The sequence below is a fragment of the Mobula hypostoma genome, chromosome 6 (genome assembly GCF_963921235.1).
Source record: "Mobula hypostoma chromosome 6, sMobHyp1.1, whole genome shotgun sequence".
Classification (NCBI taxonomy): Eukaryota; Metazoa; Chordata; class Chondrichthyes; order Myliobatiformes; family Myliobatidae; genus Mobula; species Mobula hypostoma.
This window is the reverse complement of record NC_086102.1, coordinates 189,928,226-189,945,640: the sequence shown is the minus strand read 5'-3', so window position 1 is coordinate 189,945,640 and position 17,415 is coordinate 189,928,226. Positions and strand designations below refer to the sequence as shown.

The window sequence follows — 17,415 nt, the reverse complement described above, 5'->3', positions numbered from 1 at the left end:
TTTAGCAGCAGCAGTTCAATGTAATACATAATCTAGCAGGGAAAATGAAATAATAATAATAAATAAAATTAAAAATAATAAATGCAAAAACAGAAATACTGTATATTTTTTAAAAAGTGAGGTAGTGACCAAAGATTCAATGTCCATTTAGGAATCGGATGGCAGAGGGGAAGAAGCTGTTCCTGAATCACTGAGTGTGTGCCTTCAGGCTTCTGTATCTCCTACCTGATGGTAACAGTGAGAAAAGGGCATGCCCTGGGTAGTGGAGATCCTTAATAATGGATGCTGCCTTTCTGAGACACCGCTCCCTGAAGATATCCTGGGTACTTTGTAGGCTAGTACCCAAGATGGAGCTGACTAGATTTACAACCTTCTGCAGCTTCTTTCGGTCCTGTGCAGTAGCCCCTCCATACTAGACAGTGATGGAGCCTGTCAGAATGCTCTCCATGGTACATCTATAGAAGTTTTTGAGTGTATTTGTTGACATACCAAATCTCTTCAAATCCTAATAAAGTATAGCTGCTGTCTTGCCTTCTTTATAACTACATCAATATGTTGGGACCAGGTTAGATCCTCAGATCTTGACACCCAGGAACTTGAAGCTGCTCACTCTCTCCACTTCTGATCCCTCTATGAGGATTGGTATGTGTTCCTTCGTTTTACCTTTCCCGAAGTCCACATCAGCTCTTTCATCTTACTGACGTTGAGTGCCAGGTTGTTGCTGTGACACCACTCCACTAGTTGGCATATCTCACTCCTGTACACCCTCTCGTCACCACCTGAGATTCTACCAACAATGGTTGTATCATCAGCAAATTTATAGATGGTATTTGAGCTATGGCTAGCCACACAGTCATGTGTATACAGAGAGTAGAGCAGTGGGCTGAGCACACACACCTGAAGTGCGCCAGTGAGGAGGATATGTTATCACCAATCTGCACAGATTGTGGTCTTCCAGTTAGGAAGTCAAGGATCCAATTAAAGAGGGAGGGACAGAGACCCAGGTACTGCAACTTCTGAATCAGAATTGTGGGAATGATGGAATATAATGCTGAGCTATAGTCGATGAACAGAATCTTGACATAGGTATTTGTGTTGTCCAGGTGATCTAAAGCCCTGTGGGGAGCCATTGAGATTGCGCCTGCCATTGACCTACTTTAGATTGTGATGCAAGTTATTAAACAATTTAGTAATTTACCAAAATAATTCAAGGAAATAGCACCAGACAATATTATGCCTTTAGGAAAGGAAGATCAAGGATAAACAGCTCAAAAAGGATGAATCTGACAAGAAAAAAATTAATTTACATCCCCTCTATATTCCCATGGCTGAGGTAATGAATTAAACATACTATGAAGGTCTCAGATTCACCTTATTCGCTGCTAGGCTTACAACTTGAGGTAGTAGCGGCAGGACTGAAAGAAACATTTAAGTTGTCCATAGTATCTCTGGGTCAACAAAGGTAAAGAGGTTAAAAACGTCTCTCAATCAAGTAACTTCCTGCTTAAAAGTTTGAACATTCAGATATCAATAAAATTGGTTGGTCTGGCAATGACAGCCGTCACTGAATGTCCTTTAACAAGGTCTCTTTAAAGATCAAGTTGTAGTAAAATCATACTGAGATATTCACAGCAATGTCTGTCACTGCTAAATGTCCTTGGACAAAGTCACTTTGAAGAATAAGTTGTAGTAAAGTCACATTGAGACATTTCAAATTAGTTTTATTTCATGACACTATGTATATTGAAAGACAAAGTTCCTGTTTTATTTCTCTTTACAAATCACTTTCTATATTACGTTTCCCTCTCAAAATCACTATTTCTAGAACAATATAATCCAACATGTTTCTGCATTTTTTACTTTAATGCTTTTAAGATCAGTATTTTATTACAGTAACCATGGGGTGGTGGAGTGGAGATAGATCTCTACCAAAGGATGTATAAGGTGTTCCTTCCCCCCCCCACCCCACCAACCTGCAGGCCACCCTTGGGTGAAGCACCTGCTTAGACCCTGAGCAGGGTCACATGAAGTCATGGAAGCAGGTAGTGGATGGTTGTACAAGCAGCTGGTGCATATCACTTCCTGGTTTTGCGATTGCTGATGTCAGGTAGACAATCTCTGAAGAGTATTGATAACAGCTGGCATCACCCATCTTGTAAAGACACTGCCCAGAAGAAGGCAATGTCAAACCACTTCTGTAGAAAAATTTGCCAAGAACAATCACACTCATGGCAAGACCCTGATCGTGAATGCTATACGACATGGCACATAATGAACAAATAGATTTTTATTACATAGTTCCAAAGACACAGAGTTATGCCTCCATCAAGGCCTTGATTTTCTTTGGAGGTGTTGTGGTAGACAAACACATACCTAATTTTTTAAAACAATTTTCACTGTTAACATTGTGATCACAGCGTTTACTTGTTGAAGTCTTTGGCATTCCCTGTTGGATGATACTACTCTGGCTGGAGATCTTGCACCAGTCTGTGCCATCTTACCCCCCACCCTGTCCATCTTATTAATTCCCAAATAACCAGGCTTCTCACTCTCAATGGAAATAGAAATATTACAAATATATGATTTAGGAGCAAGAGTAATGTACTCGAGTATTCTCTGCTACACAATAACACCAAGGCTAATCTGATTGAAGCCCGAATCCTGAAGCTTGATAAACAGACGAATGTTATTTTGATCTAGGTGCAATAAACTATGCTTTTTCCCTTTCCCTTGGTGGCATACAGAAGTTCTCTGACTAATGTGCTGAAACCGGACAACAGTTTCCGTTTGGAAATCTCATGTCTCACAGAACATAGAAGGAGGTCATTCAGTCTACAGTTACGAGGGATATTATTACATATGGGGTATTATATTTGCAGATCAGTCCTGTGGCACATCCGCCATGTCCCAAGAAGATTGTGTTCTCTTCATTTCTCCTTACTCTTAGCAAGCTGGGAGTAGAGAAACTAAATGTACTTTAATGTTGTTAATATGCAGGTGATTAATGTGTTGAACAACCTCTCCAATGTTTCTATTTTATTCTGTTTATTACAAATACTCTATTATATACCATCTCCAATACTTCATGGTCTTCATAACATTATTAGATACTTTATACTTTATCAACCATTGCAACCATTAATCAATTACATTTATTTTGATTTTGAACTCAATAATTCTTCCATTGTATTTATTAATTTAGTTATTTAGTAATACAGGACAAAGAAAGCCCTTCTGGCCCTACGAGCTGCATTGCCCCACAACCCCCCCCACTAACAACCTTGATTTAACTCTAACCTAATCACAGGACTTTTCACTGTGACCAATTAACCTACCCAGTATGTCTTGGGACGGTGGGAGGAAACCGAAGCATCTGGGGAAAATCCACGCATTCCACAGGGAGGACATAGACTCTTTACAGATGTCAGTGGAATTGACCTTCGAACTCCAGGGCCCTGAGTTGTAATAGCGTAGCGCTAACTGCTACGCTACTGTAGCGTTTTAATCCGTTTAAATGTCATCTGAAACTTCATCTAACTAAATTATTGTTGTTTAAGATGAACGAATTTTCAATGTAACCATTAATGTTGATGCTGCAGTGACCCAGGATCCTGTGTTTTATCCTGACCTTGGCTATCGTCTGTGTGACTACATGGGTACAGGCCAGTTCTCAGAGCATTCTCCTACTTATTTCTCTGTAACCTCTTCTCACATACCCATCAACCTACCCCGTCCCACCACCAATTCTCCTGCCATGTCCTTACACTCAGGGTAATTTACAGTAACCAACCAGTATGTCTTCACAATGTGGAGGGGAAACCAGAGCTCCCAGAGAAAACTCATGTGGTCAGACAAGTAACAGCCAAGGTCAGGATGAAACCCAGGATCCTGGGTCTCTGCAGCATCAGCACTAATTGCTACATTAAGAATTCACTAACGTTAAACAACAATAGTAATTTAGATAGATGAAGTCTCACATGACATTTAGAACAAATTTAAATAACCACAACACAATGTAAGAATTATTAGGTACAAAATCAAAATGTAATTGATTAATGGCTCTATCTGACAGTGTGATGAATACCATGGAGTATGTGAGATGGTACAGAGTATTGTAATAAGCAGGCAGAAAATGGAACAAAATAGAAACTTTGAAGAGGTTGTGGAACACATAATCACTGCATACTAAAAGTACATTGAGTTTGTCAGATCCCAGCTTGCTAAGAGGAAGGAGGAGTGAAGACAACATAATCTACCTGGGACATGGGGTGGGGGGGTGGGGTACGTACCACAAGATTGGAGCAACAAATAAAATACCTTGTTAAGTAATATCTCTTGTAAGTATAGACTGGTCAACTTAGGATGTGGCAGGTAAAATTTTGGAAACAACAGTCAGAGGAAAAAGAGTTAGAAAATACTTGGAGAGGATTCAGTAGTTAAGGAGAACCAGTATGGACTTGTATAACTAAGCCATGTTTTACTAATTTTAACTGGATTTTCTTGGTGAAATAGCAGAGAAGGCGGATGAAGGAAATGCAATGTATGCTGCTCAGAGATTTTTAGACAAAATTTCACATAAATAGCTAATGTATAAAATTACAGTTCCTGGAATATCAGTCTGCACAACTAATTAAAACATTGATCTGAATATACTGTAGATTTAAAATTTTAAATTAATATTTCCTACATCCCCAAAGCTGCACAATCACTGATCTAAGATACAAGATCAGATTCCCTACTATGACTGCTGGTAAATTCTAGCATGCTCCTGATCCTATGTGGAATTCAGCTGGAGAGCAAGTTGGTAAATTGTCACTGAAGTTTTTTTTCAATAAGAACATGAATTATGCATTCACAAAAGCCTCCCAAACTTGGTAGTACTTATTTGGGGAATGCCAGGTATTCAAGGTATAATGACAAACTTGATCCAGGCCAAGATTCTTACAAATCTGAACATGACATACTCCTCTGCTAAGCTAGGCAAAGTAAGTGCCTAAAGCTAAACCTACCTGGAATGTTGTCATTATTAGCTTTATCATTGGCAGAATCATGAAACTTCACTGGGATGTACAGAGGTTCACTCTGCAAAATAAGGAGAAACAAGCTCGCAACTAGATAAACAGAATATTTAAAAACTTTACACAATATATGAAAACATACTCATTTTTAATAGTTGTTATTAGGATATAATTTTGAAAATATATTTCTATATCTTAATCATTGAGTCTACCTTTCCCTTTTTCTTTCATTTGTAGTTGCCAAATTTACCACAATGCCTTCATTTGTGATATTTAAAGTGGTTTCCAGGAAGCTATTCTCCATTCAGAAACATTTGCTCTTCATTGACAACACGTTAGTTGATAATCTCTGCATTGGCAACAATAAAGTTGGTACGAAGGTGGCACATACTGTCTGCACCTTTCTATGAAGTTCACTTCATGTTATTTTAATTATCGGTTTTTGATACTGAAAAAAAGTGTTGGGGACAGTGAGTGGGAGGAAGAGATTAGTGCATGAAACCTAAGTAGGGTCTACTTGGGCTTATACAATACAATATGTACTTTGAGAATAAATTTACTTTGAACTTTGAAGGAGAATCACTTCTGCTGCTCTTTACCCACATGAAACCATTTCAGTTTCAATGATTCAGGTTTTAATATTTATGCATTTTTGGAATAAGTGCCCTTTTTCTTAACATCTTCAGATTAAGAAATAGAGGAACACACACAGAAATATAGGTACATTGTTTGGATCAAAATGTTAATCAAGATACAAATCACTCTGTTTTTCTGAAGGTAAGACAAGGGTCAAGTTCTAGTCTGAAAATTCAAGTCAATAACATCCATTGACTCTCCCTTCTCTATCCTGCCTGTTATTTGCTCAAATAATTCCAACAGATTTCTCAGGCAAGATTTCCTCTGCTGGAAACAATGCTGACTTTGGCCTATTTTATCATGCATGCTCAAGTATCCCGAAACCTCATACCTAATAATGGACTCCATCATATTCCCAACTACCGAAGTCAGGCTAACAAGCCTAAAATGATAACTTTGTCCTTATCACATGCCTTTCTATTTTCCATTGTAATTCACATCCCACATCCTAGCTATTGTTCAGAGGCCTGTATATAATTCCCATCAAGGTTTTTTTAACCATGCCATTTCTTAACTCTGCCCACAAATATTCTACATGTTCCAATCTTATGTCACCTCTTTCTATGGATTTGGTTTCATTTTTTACCAATACAGCCACCCCATCCCCTCTGCCTAACTGCCTGTCCTTTTGATACAAAGTGTATCGTTGGATATTGAACTTCCAATTACCATCTTTTTTCAGCTCACAATGTCATACCTGCCAATCTCTAACTGTGTTACAAAATCATCTACCTTATTCCATATACTGCGTGCATTCAAATATAACATCTTCAGTCCTATATTTATCACTCTTTTTAATTTTGCCCCCATGTTACACCTCAGCTCATCCCACTGACTGCAATTTTGCCCTGTCGACTGCCTGAGATCCTTATGGTCTCACTTTTCAATGCATCAATTTGTATACCACTTTGGTTCCACCCCTCTGCCAAATTAGTGCTTAAACCAACCCTCCCCAAGAGCTCTAGCAAACCTGCCCATGAAGATATTGGTCCCGCTTGGCTTCAGGTGTCAGCCATCCTTTCTGCACAGGTCATAATATCTTCACTGGAAGAGGTCCCAATGATGCAGAAATCTGAAACCCTGCCCTTTCCACCATGCCCCCAACCACTCATTTGTCTGTACTACCATCCTATTTCTGCCCTGACTAGAACATGGCAATTGTGGTGAAGAAGGCAAATGTAGTGTTGTCATTTATTTCAAGGGGAATAGAATATAAAAGCAAGGAGATAAAAGCAAGCTGAGCCTTTATAAAACACTGGTCAGGCCGCACTTGGAGTACTGTCAACAGTCTTGGGCCCCATATCTCTGGAAGGATGTGTTGTTATTGGAGAGAGTCCAGAGGAGGTTCATGAGGATGATTCCAGGAATGAAAGGGTTAACATATGAGGAACCTTTGGCAGCTTTGGGCCTGTACTCACTGGAATTTAGAAGAATGTGGGGCTATCTCATTGAAACCTACCAAATGTTGAAAGGACTAGATAGGATGGATGTGGAGAGGATGTTCCCTATGGTAGTGGTATCCAAAACTAGAGGGAACAGCATCAAAATTGAGGGGCAACCTTTTAGAACAGAGGTAAGGAGGAACTTTCTGAGCCAGAGTAGTAAACCTGTGGAATTCTCTGCCACAGACTGCAGCGGAGGCCAAGTCAGTGGGTATATTTAAGGCAGAGGTTGGTCATTTCAGAGCATCAAAGGACATGATGAGAAGGCAGGTGTATGGGGTTGAATGGGCTCCGGGATCAGCCATAATGGAATGGTGGAGCAGATCCATGGGCTAGATGGCCTAATTCTGCTCCTATGGCTTATGGACTGCTGAGCGAAACACGTCCTACAGGAATGCACCCTTAGTAACAACATGAGCATCTTGGTTCAGCCTTATGGAAATTCACCTTATGGATGGTTTTCTAGCAATATAAACCCTTCATAACATGAGGACAAAATTGTTTGCAACACTGCATACTCACCAAGGAATTATTTACACTAGTGTTGGTAGTACAAGTTGCAAGATAACTTTCAGCATCTGCAAACTTAAAAAAAGGAATAGTTTACTAAGCTGGCACCTGAAGCAGCATATTAATATGAGAAAACTGATCTTGGTACATCTGCTAAGATTGAATAACAATTAATTGGAAGTATTTCTGTGCGGGTATGTTTTTGACTAAACATTTACTGTAACCATAAATCAGAGAATTACATCTTAAAGTAAAGCTAGTAAACCTTTCACAGGGTCTCTCGTGAGTCAATAAGTCACAGAAAAATACATCACAGAAACAGGCCCTTTGACCCATCTAGTTCGTGCCTATTCCCATCGACCTGTACCAGGACCACAGCCCTCAGTGAAACTGAGCTCACACGCACCACTTGCACTGGCAGCTCATACCACACTCTCACCACCCTCTTTGTGAAGAAGTCATGTTCCCTTTAAATTTTCCATCTTTCACCATTAACCCATGATCTCTAGTTGTAGTCCCCCCTAAGTTCAGTGGAAAAAAAACTGCTTACATTTACCCAATCTACTGTATACCCTTCATAATTTTGCAGACCTCTATCAATCTCAAACTTCTAAGTTCCAAGGAATAAGGTCATGGTTGGCTGATTCAGAAGATTAAGGTACTTGCGATCTGCGGAGACTTGGTAGATTAGATTCAAAATTGACTTGGTCATAGAAGGCACAGGGTAGTGGAAGGGTGTTATTCTGATATTATAGACTGAAGGGTCTGTTCCAGTGTTCTACAGTTTATGGTCCTAAACTTACACCACAAGTTATTTTCATTTATTAAAATTATTAAGAAAATGTACATTGAGGGCTTAGCTCAGTGACACAGTATTTCTGTACAGTTGGAAAAGTTACTCACCAATGTAACATGCCTTCCATTGGTACATTGCTCCCTCCATGGCTTCCACACAAGGAATCCAATTAAGTAAAGAACAAACATGGATGTTTTGGCAAATGTACTAAAAAAGGGTTTCTCATACTTTTTAAATATATACTGGAAAAAAGAAGAAGAAAAAAAGTGTGGTTAAAATTTTTTTAAAGACCTACTATGCCAGTTAATCTCCATGTACCACAACACATTAAGGATTTCATCTGCTCTCTGAACTTTTGTACTCCCCCTAAAACAACACAATCTGTAAAAATGTTGAACTTACAATCACCACTTATGCAAAGCACATTTCCAGGTATGCACACATGCAACGTTGTGCAGTGCCTTGTAGAAGTATTCAGTCCCTAACCCTTTGTTCACATAAATGAGTACAGGTTTCCCCCGCTATCCGAAGGTAGAGCATTCTTATCAAACGGTTCGTAAGCCAGAATGTCGTAAAGCGAAGAAGCAATTACATTTATTTATATGGGAAAATTTTGAGAGCGTTCGCAGACCCAAAAATAACCTACCATATCATGCCAAGTAACACTTAAAACCTAAAATAACAGTAACATACAGTAAAAGCAGGAATGATATGATAAATATACAGCCTATATAAAGTAGAAATACTTTTCCACAATCATTGCCGGCACTGTTCTCTGTATCCAAAATTGCACGCAAGCACTCTCAACAGAAAATCTCACACAAGCGCTGTTGGCAAAAACACCTTCTCCAGTAACCTTTAAGCTACGAAGCTGCCAAATCATACCAAATAACACGTAAAAATACACAGCCGCAACAAAGTAGAAATAATGTATGTACAGTGTAGTATCACGGGAATCCGGAAGACAGCGAGCACACTGATGATGGTGTGTTAGGCTGAGTTGTCGGAGTTTGGGTGGTGCAGTGGCCCCCACCCTCCAGGCAGCGAACCAATACCAATCCGCGAAGCAAGCGGGGTACAGCGGTAGCCAGGAGGCATACAGCACATCCTTAAGAAAAAAGCCAAAATAAACAAGCTAATTAATTAGGTGCTGCCCAGCACGTAAATGTCAGCCCAGATCAGAGGCAACGCAATCGGCAATCGTCTCTGATCTGGGCCGACAATTATGTGCTGGGCTGCACCTAATTAATTCACATGTTTATTTCGGCTTTTTTCTTAAAGATGTGCTGGATGCCACCCGGCTACCGCTTCATTCTCCGCGAATCGGTATCTGTCCGCAGCTTGGAGGTTGGGATGGTAGGACACTGGGGTGTCGTCTGTCTCCATTAGGGCAGGCAGCTCATCTTCTCCTATGACTGCCCGCCTCGCAGTTCCGAATCCGGGGGAGAGTGGCTGCTCGGGGCGCGCACTGATTTTTTAATCGCATGCTGATTTTTTTCGCATGCTGATTTTTTTCGCATGCTGCTTTTTTCGCGCGCTGCCTTTCTTCGTAACAGTGAAAACACCTTCTGTTAGCGAAAACAGGGAACTAATGTAGGTCTTTCGTAACAGTGAGGTTTTGTAAAGCGAACGTTCGAAAAGTGGGGGACACCTGTATTACCATCAGGGATTTTGATCAATTTAACAGATTTTTTTTTCAATTTGCTAATCATATGCTCCTTTTTCACTGTAGAGCCCAAAAAACTGGGAAGATTGTAAAGCATGAGAAACTAAACATTCAGATACTGAGATGTCAGTAGTTCAATATTATTCACCCCCCCCCCCCTTTGCTCAGTACCTGGTTGAACCATATCTCGAAGCTATTACAGATAGTAGTCTTTTTGGTAAGCCTCTATTAGCTTTGCACAATGTGATGGAGCAAAATTTGTTCATTCCTCCTTGCAAAATTGCTTAAGCTGTGCCAGTTTAGTTGGGGAGTAGCAGAGGACAACAATGTTGAAATCTTGCCAGAGATGTTCAATTGGGTTAAGGTCAGAAGTCTGACTGGGCCACTGAAAGTCATCAATTTTCTTCATTTGAAGCCACTCCATGGCTGCTCTGGCAGTGTGCTTTGGGTCGTCGTCCTGAAAGACAAACTTCCACTCCAGCTTAAGCTTTCTAGCAGAGGCTACCAGGTTTCATCCAGGACCTCTCTGTTTTTAACAGCATTCATCTTCCATTGTTCCCTGTTTGAAGCAAAGAGGGAGACTGAAACACTGAGTTGAATGCTGACAATGAGCGTCAGCTTCCTGACTTTTGATCACTGGCAGGAACACTGTACTACCGGAAATGGAAGCCTGCCTTTTGATCACTGGTGGGATCACTCTGCTGTCAGAGAGAGGAGACTGCCTTTTGATCACTGGTGGGATCACTCTGCTGTCAGAGAGAGGAGACTGCCTTTTGATCACTGGTGGGATCACTCTGCTGTCAGAGAGAGGAGACTGCCTTTTGATCACTGGTGGGATCACTCTGCTGTCAGAGAGAGGAGACTGCCTTTTGATCACTGGTGGGATCACTCTGCTGTCAGAGAGAGGAGCCTGCCTTTTGATCACTGGTGGGATCACTCTGCTGTCAGAGAGAGGAGACTGCCTTTTGATCACTGGTGGGATCACTCTGCTGTCAGAGAGAGGAGCCTGCCTTTTGATCACTGGTGGGATCACTCTGCTGTCAGAGAGAGGAGACTGCCTTTTGATCACTGGTGGGATCACTCTGCTGTCAGAGAGAGGAGACTGCCTTTTGATCACTGGTGGGATCACTCTGCTGTCAGAGAGAGGAGACTGCCTTTTGATCACTGGTGGGATCACTCTGCTGTCAGAGAGAGGAGACTGCCTTTTGATCACTGGTGGGATCACTCTGCTGTCAGAGAGAGGAGACTGCCTTTTGATCACTGGTGGGATCATTCTGCTTCTGGAGAGGAGAGAGGATGCCATGTTACTGTTACAGTGATTTTTGGGTTTAGGTTATTTACATTTAACAAATGGCTTTGGCTACCGGTCTCCTGTTCCTTGAAAACGTATTGTGGATTTAGTTCGGAACAATGCATTCCTAAAAGCTGTGAATCCCAGTCCACAGATGATCCAAGCCAGCCCTTGACAATGATTACGACCATTCATAAGCCCTTCAGCTCCGGGGAGAAACAGAGCATTTTGTCAGAGTTGCCTTCACTTAAAGTCGCATGTGGGAATTTGGAATTCTGGCGTAAGCTTGAGGAAATGGCTGAAATTCACCAGAACCGCCCTAAAGATATACACGTGTCGCTAAAAGCGATGTGCCCGAGGAATATGTGGGACAGGATGGGCCAGGGAGTGTGGGATGGTACCTGGGCAACTACCGGGAACGCCAGCAATGAAGAAAGATATCGCTTTTCTAAAGGGGAAGTGAGGCAGCGACTGGGAGGAGGTGAGAGCATCTGGGGAACGATAACGGCAGCGATTCAAAAGGCTGATGAGATGGTCATGGATTACGCAGAACATATATATCGGGGGACACTCTTGGAGGCGCTAGATGGAGGAGGTCGCATTTTGGCTTCGTTCCGTTCATTTTTCAATTCCCTTACCATCCTTTTACTATCTATATTAAAGTGTTTATAACACCTTTATATGCTTGAATTCTGAATTTTAATCGACAGAAATGACTACCAGAGGATGAAAGGCATTAGCCGAAGGCAAGGAAACAGGTAATGGAAATGGAAAGAAAGAAGGTGTCTTTGAATAGCCGAAACAGTCTTAACTTACTTTGGAGGCTATCTCGAATCTCTTGGATGAAATACTCGATAAAAGGTTTGCTGCTTTGGAACTATTATTAAAGGAGAACAAAGGTAGATTGGCAGCGCTTGAAAAAGAGAATGAAAAACAGCAGCGGCAAATTTCAGAGCTTACTGAAGCTGGGAAACAGAGAGATCGCAGACTGAATTCTCTGGAAAAGAAATTAACTTTGACCACTCATACATTGGAGCAGTATAAAGTCAAGATTATTGATTTGTACGTAGTCATAGACAGAATTTGCCAATAATAGGACTCAGTGAAGTCGCTGAGAGTGGGGATCTTACTAAGTTTTTTTCTCAATTCTTAATGGAGGTCTTCAGCTCCGAAGATTTTTCTTCTCCTCCTGTACTCAACCGTGCACATCGGGCGTTTTGACCCAAACCATCAAAAGAGTTAAAACCGCACCCTGTGATTCTTCGATTTCACTATGTGAATACTAAGGAGCACTTAATTCGAATTGCTCGTCAGGAAGGAATTATTGAGCATCAAAATCTTAAGTTTCGTCTGGTTGAAGATTATTGTCCTGAGGTAATGCAAAAAAAGATTGCGTTTTAAATCAGTGATGTCGGAATTATATGAAAGGAATTCCCGACTAGCTTTGCTATATCCTGCTCATCTAAGGGTTGTTCTGCCGGATAAATTGTTCAAATGGTTTAAATCTGTGGATGACACACAACAATTTCTTGAGGACCATTGTTTGACCTCGGATCTCTAATAAATTTACCATTCCTTTATGTTTTAAACATCTGGTTTATTAGTTAATACCCAGCTTATAGACTTGGACATTTTAAGTTTGTAGAACTTTGCCCTTGGGCTGATTTTACTCGTACTTTGTTTTGGCGTACGGATGTTTATTATGCTTCTATGTTAAAGTTCCTTTCTTTTCCCTTTATTATTTAACTTTTTTATTTTTAATTGTTCGCCCTTGAAAATTATTAAGATTCTGACTTGGTGATTATTTGTTTTTTCTTGAAATATTATTAAGATTGTATTCTGCTTCATTTTTTAAGACCTTGTCTTTTAAAATGGTCTGTAAATGGCTGTTTTTTTTTCCTTAACATGTGTTTGGCATTCCTTTCGCAATGTTTTGATTATGGGTGTTTTTTCTTAATTTTTTTTAAAATTTGGAGACTTGCCCTCAAGAGAGATGGGGGTAGAGATATTCTTAGATAGTTTTCTGGTTGTCTATTGGCCAGGGTTCGGGTCTTTGTGGGTGGGGGGGGGTGGAGCTATTTTTAGTTTAGGATTTTTCATTTGGGCTGATTTGAAACTACAAAAATGTCTGTATTGTCGTAACTTTCGGTTCCTCTTTAAACTTTTTTCCCTCTTCCTGATTCATGAGTTTCCTATGCAATATGGTTATCCCTTTACATACTATATGGTTTATTTAAGGAAAATGGATAATAGTATTAACTTTGTTTCATGGGACACGAATGATTTGAATCATCCAATTAAATGAAAGAAGACTTTTAAAGTTTTTCATAGATTGAATGCTCAGATTATTGTTGCACAGGAGACTCGTGTGAGGAAGGAGGATAATCTGCATTTTTTTAGGTTTTGGAAAGGACAAAAATTTCATTCTAACTCATCGATTAAGGTGCAAGGTGTTTCTATTTTTATAGACTCATCGATCTCTGCCGCCAACCTCGGAAATCGAGCCCGAGGCTCGGCTGGAGTGGAGGCCTCCGCAACTGTGAATCAGTTCACGGACTTGTTTCAGCCAGGAGCCTGGCCCTCCGGGATTAAGTGTCGGCTTCGGGGCCGACCCAATCGACAGCCTGGGCCCCCGGCAGCTGGAAGTGGCAGCGGAGCCTCCCCGTCACTCGATGCAACCCGCTGATCGATCCCCGTGGGATGCGTCCACCAACCTCGAAGAGCTGACAACACACTGCACTGATGGAGACCTGGAAAGATGCACTATTTACCAAGGAAGTGTGGGAAAAGAGCTGGGCTGCTGGTCAGATTGAAGCTGAGGGGCTTCAGGGTCCCTATGCCCACCATCCTACTAGCTAATGTGCAAGCCATAGAGAACAAGGTGGATGATCTTAAAGGGAGACTCACCTACTGCAGGGAGATGCAGAACTGCTGTGTATTCTGTTTCACCGAGACCTGGCTCTCCCCTGCCACTCCCGACTGTGCCATCCGACCAGAGAGATTTTCGAGCAAGACGAGGGGAGGTGATTTCTGCCTACTGATCAACACTGGGTGGTGCTCAGAAACAGTGGCACTGACCAGCTCCTGCAGCCCGGACCTGGAACACCTGTCGGTGAAGTGTCGTCCCTACTATCTGCCACGGGAATTCACCTCGGTCATACTGACAGCGGTCTACATTCCCCCCAGGTGGACGTGGAGTGTGCTCTGAACATACTGTATACCAACATTAGTGAACTTGAGACCAGGTATCCGGAGGCTTTGCTCATTACAGCCGGGGACTTTAACCTGGCCAACCTCAGAAAGGCACTGCCAAAGTTATACCAACATGTCTCCTGCCCCACTAGAGGCCCGAATATACTTGACCACTGCTACAGAGCAGTCAAGGATGCCTACCGTTCCATTCCACAACCTCACTTCGGAAAACCGCACTTTCAGGCTGTACTTCTCCTCCCGGCTTACAAACAGAAACTGAAGCGGGAGGTCACGGTGTCAAAAGTAGTGTCGCGTTGGACGGAGGAAAGGGATGAGGTCCTCCGTGACCGCTTTGAATCAGTGGACTGGTTAGTATTCAAGGACTTGGCAGCTAACCTCGATGAGTACGCCTCAGCTGTCATGGACTTTATTTGAAAATGCATGGAGGACTGTGCGTCTTGCAAGACAATCCGGGTATTCCCTAAACGGAAACCTTGGATGAATTATGAGGTCAAGCCCCTTTTGAAGGCTAGAGCTGCGGCTTTTAGGTCCAGGGATACCAGTCGCTACACGGAATCCAGGCGTGAACTCCAGAAAGCCATTAAGGGCGCCAAAAGGCAATATCGAGCCAAGTTGGAAGCCCAGGCTAACCAGAGGGATGCCAGTAGACTATGGCAGGGTCTAAGCGAGATCACTGGGCGCAAAGAAAAGGCTGGGAATATCAATAACTGTGGCGCTTCTCTTCCTGATGAACTTAACGTATTCTACGCAAGATTCGAACAGAAGAGGAGCGTCCCGCTCCCTCTGGATGAACCGAACCTGGTGGCATCGAGATTCATCGTTACCGAGGAGGACGTTAGAAGGACTTTCCTGAAGATAAATCCAAGGCAGGCGACGGACCTAGATGGCGTCCCCGGAAGGGTTCTCCGGGCCTGTGCAAGCGAGCTAGCTGGAGTGTTTGCTGACATCTTCAATTGTTCCTTGCTTCAGTCTAAGATCCCCTCGTGTTTTAAGAAGGCAACGACAATCCCGGTGCCGAAGAACAGCAAGGTGGCATGCCTGAATGACTATCGACCTGTGGCTCTGACATCAATTGCTATGAAGTGCTTCGAGCAATTGGTTATGGCACACATCAACCACAGCCTACTGGTCAACCTTGACGCTTTGCAATTCACCTACCGGAGCAAGAGGTCAACAGCAGATGCCACCTCTCTGGCCCTACATTCCTCCTTAGAACACCTGGAGAATAAAGACATATACGTAAGGCTCCTTTTCATTGATTACAGCTCTGCCTTTAATACCATCATTCCAAATAAACTGATTCCTAAGCTCCAGAACCTGGGCCCTAGCACTCAGATCTGCAGCTGGATCTTCAACTTCCTCACAGACAGGACCCAGGCTGTAAAAATAGGGGACAAGCTCTCCTCTACAATCACTCTGAGCACCGGTGCCCCACAAGGCTGTGTACTCAGCCCCCTGCTGTACTCACTGTACACCCATAATTGTGTAGCCAAGTTTCCATCGAACCCAATATATAAGTTTGCTGATGACACCACAATTGTAGGCCGTATCTCGGGTAATGATGAGTTTGAGCACAGAGAGAAAATTAAGAACCTGGTGGCATGGTGCAAAGACAATAACCTATCTCTCAACGTCAGCAAAACGAAGGAAATGGTTGTTGACTTCAGAAGAAGTAGCGGACTGCACGACCCAATTTACATCGGTGGTGCGCAAGTGGAACAGGTCAAAAGCTTTAAGTTCCTCGGGGTCAATATCACAAATGACCTGACTTGGACCAACCAAGCAGGGTCCACTGCCAGGAAGGCCCACCAGCGCCTTTACTTCCTGAGAAAACTAAACAAATTTGAGCTGTCCCCTAAAACCCTCACTAATTTTTATAGAGACACCGTAGAAAGCATTCTTCTAGGATGCATCACAACCTGGTATGGAAGTTGTCCTGTCCATGACCGGAAGAAGCTGCAGAAGATCGTGAACGCGGCGCAGCACATCACACAAACCAATCTTCCGTCCGTGGATTCACTTTACACCGCACGCTGTCGGGGCAGTGCTGCCAGGATAATCAAGGACACGACCCACCCAGCCAACACACTTTTCGTCCCTCTTCCCCCTGGGAGAAGGCTCAGGAGCTTGAAGACTCGTATGGCCAGATTTGGGAACAGCTTCATTCCAACTGTGATAAGACTGCTGAACGGATCCTGACCCGGATCTGGGCTGTACCCTCCAAATATCCGGACCTGCCTCTCAGTTTTTTTGCACTACCTTACTTTCCATTTTCTGTTTTCTATTTATGATTTATAATTTAAATTTTTAATATTTACTAATGATTTATACTCCAGGGGAGCGGTAAGTGCAGAATCAAATATTGCTGTGATGATTGTATGTTCTAGTATCAATTGTTTGGCGACAATAAAGTATAAAGTATAAAAAGTATAGGTATAATTCTAAGCTACCATAAAACTAACCTGTTAGTTAAATGTGTATGTTAATGATAACTGAATATGCATATGTTTTATGAGGGCATTTCGAAAAAGAGGTGAAATATTTAATTACATCTATGTTTCTAAAGCATATAACACATCCCTTAAGACAGTAAGACAGAGGAGCAGAATTAGGCCATTCAGTCCATCAACTCTGCACCGGCATTCCATCACGGCTGATTTATTATCTCTCTCTCAATACCATTCCTCAGCCTTCTTCTCGTCACCTTTGACACTCTGACTAATCAATACCTATCAACTTCCACTTTAAATATATCCAGTGACTTGACCTCCACAGCTGTCTGTGGCAATGAATTCCTCAGATTCACCACCTTCTAGCTGAAGAAATTGCTCTTCATCTCTGTT

The 17,415-nt window shown here is 42.1% G+C and overlaps 1 protein-coding gene across 1 annotated transcript in view; it reads right to left on the bottom strand.

Moving 5' to 3' along the window:
• Positions 1 to 17,415, bottom strand: part of LOC134348693 (solute carrier family 35 member F5-like) — a 149,398-nt gene that overhangs the window by 88,332 nt on the left and 43,651 nt on the right. Inside the window, exons 3-5 of the mRNA XM_063052479.1 lie at positions 8,510 to 8,644; positions 7,619 to 7,681; positions 5,010 to 5,082 (exon numbers count right to left, since the gene is read on the bottom strand). Coding sequence (XP_062908549.1) covers positions 5,010 to 5,082; positions 7,619 to 7,681; positions 8,510 to 8,644 — 271 coding nt within the window. The remainder of the gene's footprint in view (positions 1 to 5,009; positions 5,083 to 7,618; positions 7,682 to 8,509; positions 8,645 to 17,415) is intronic.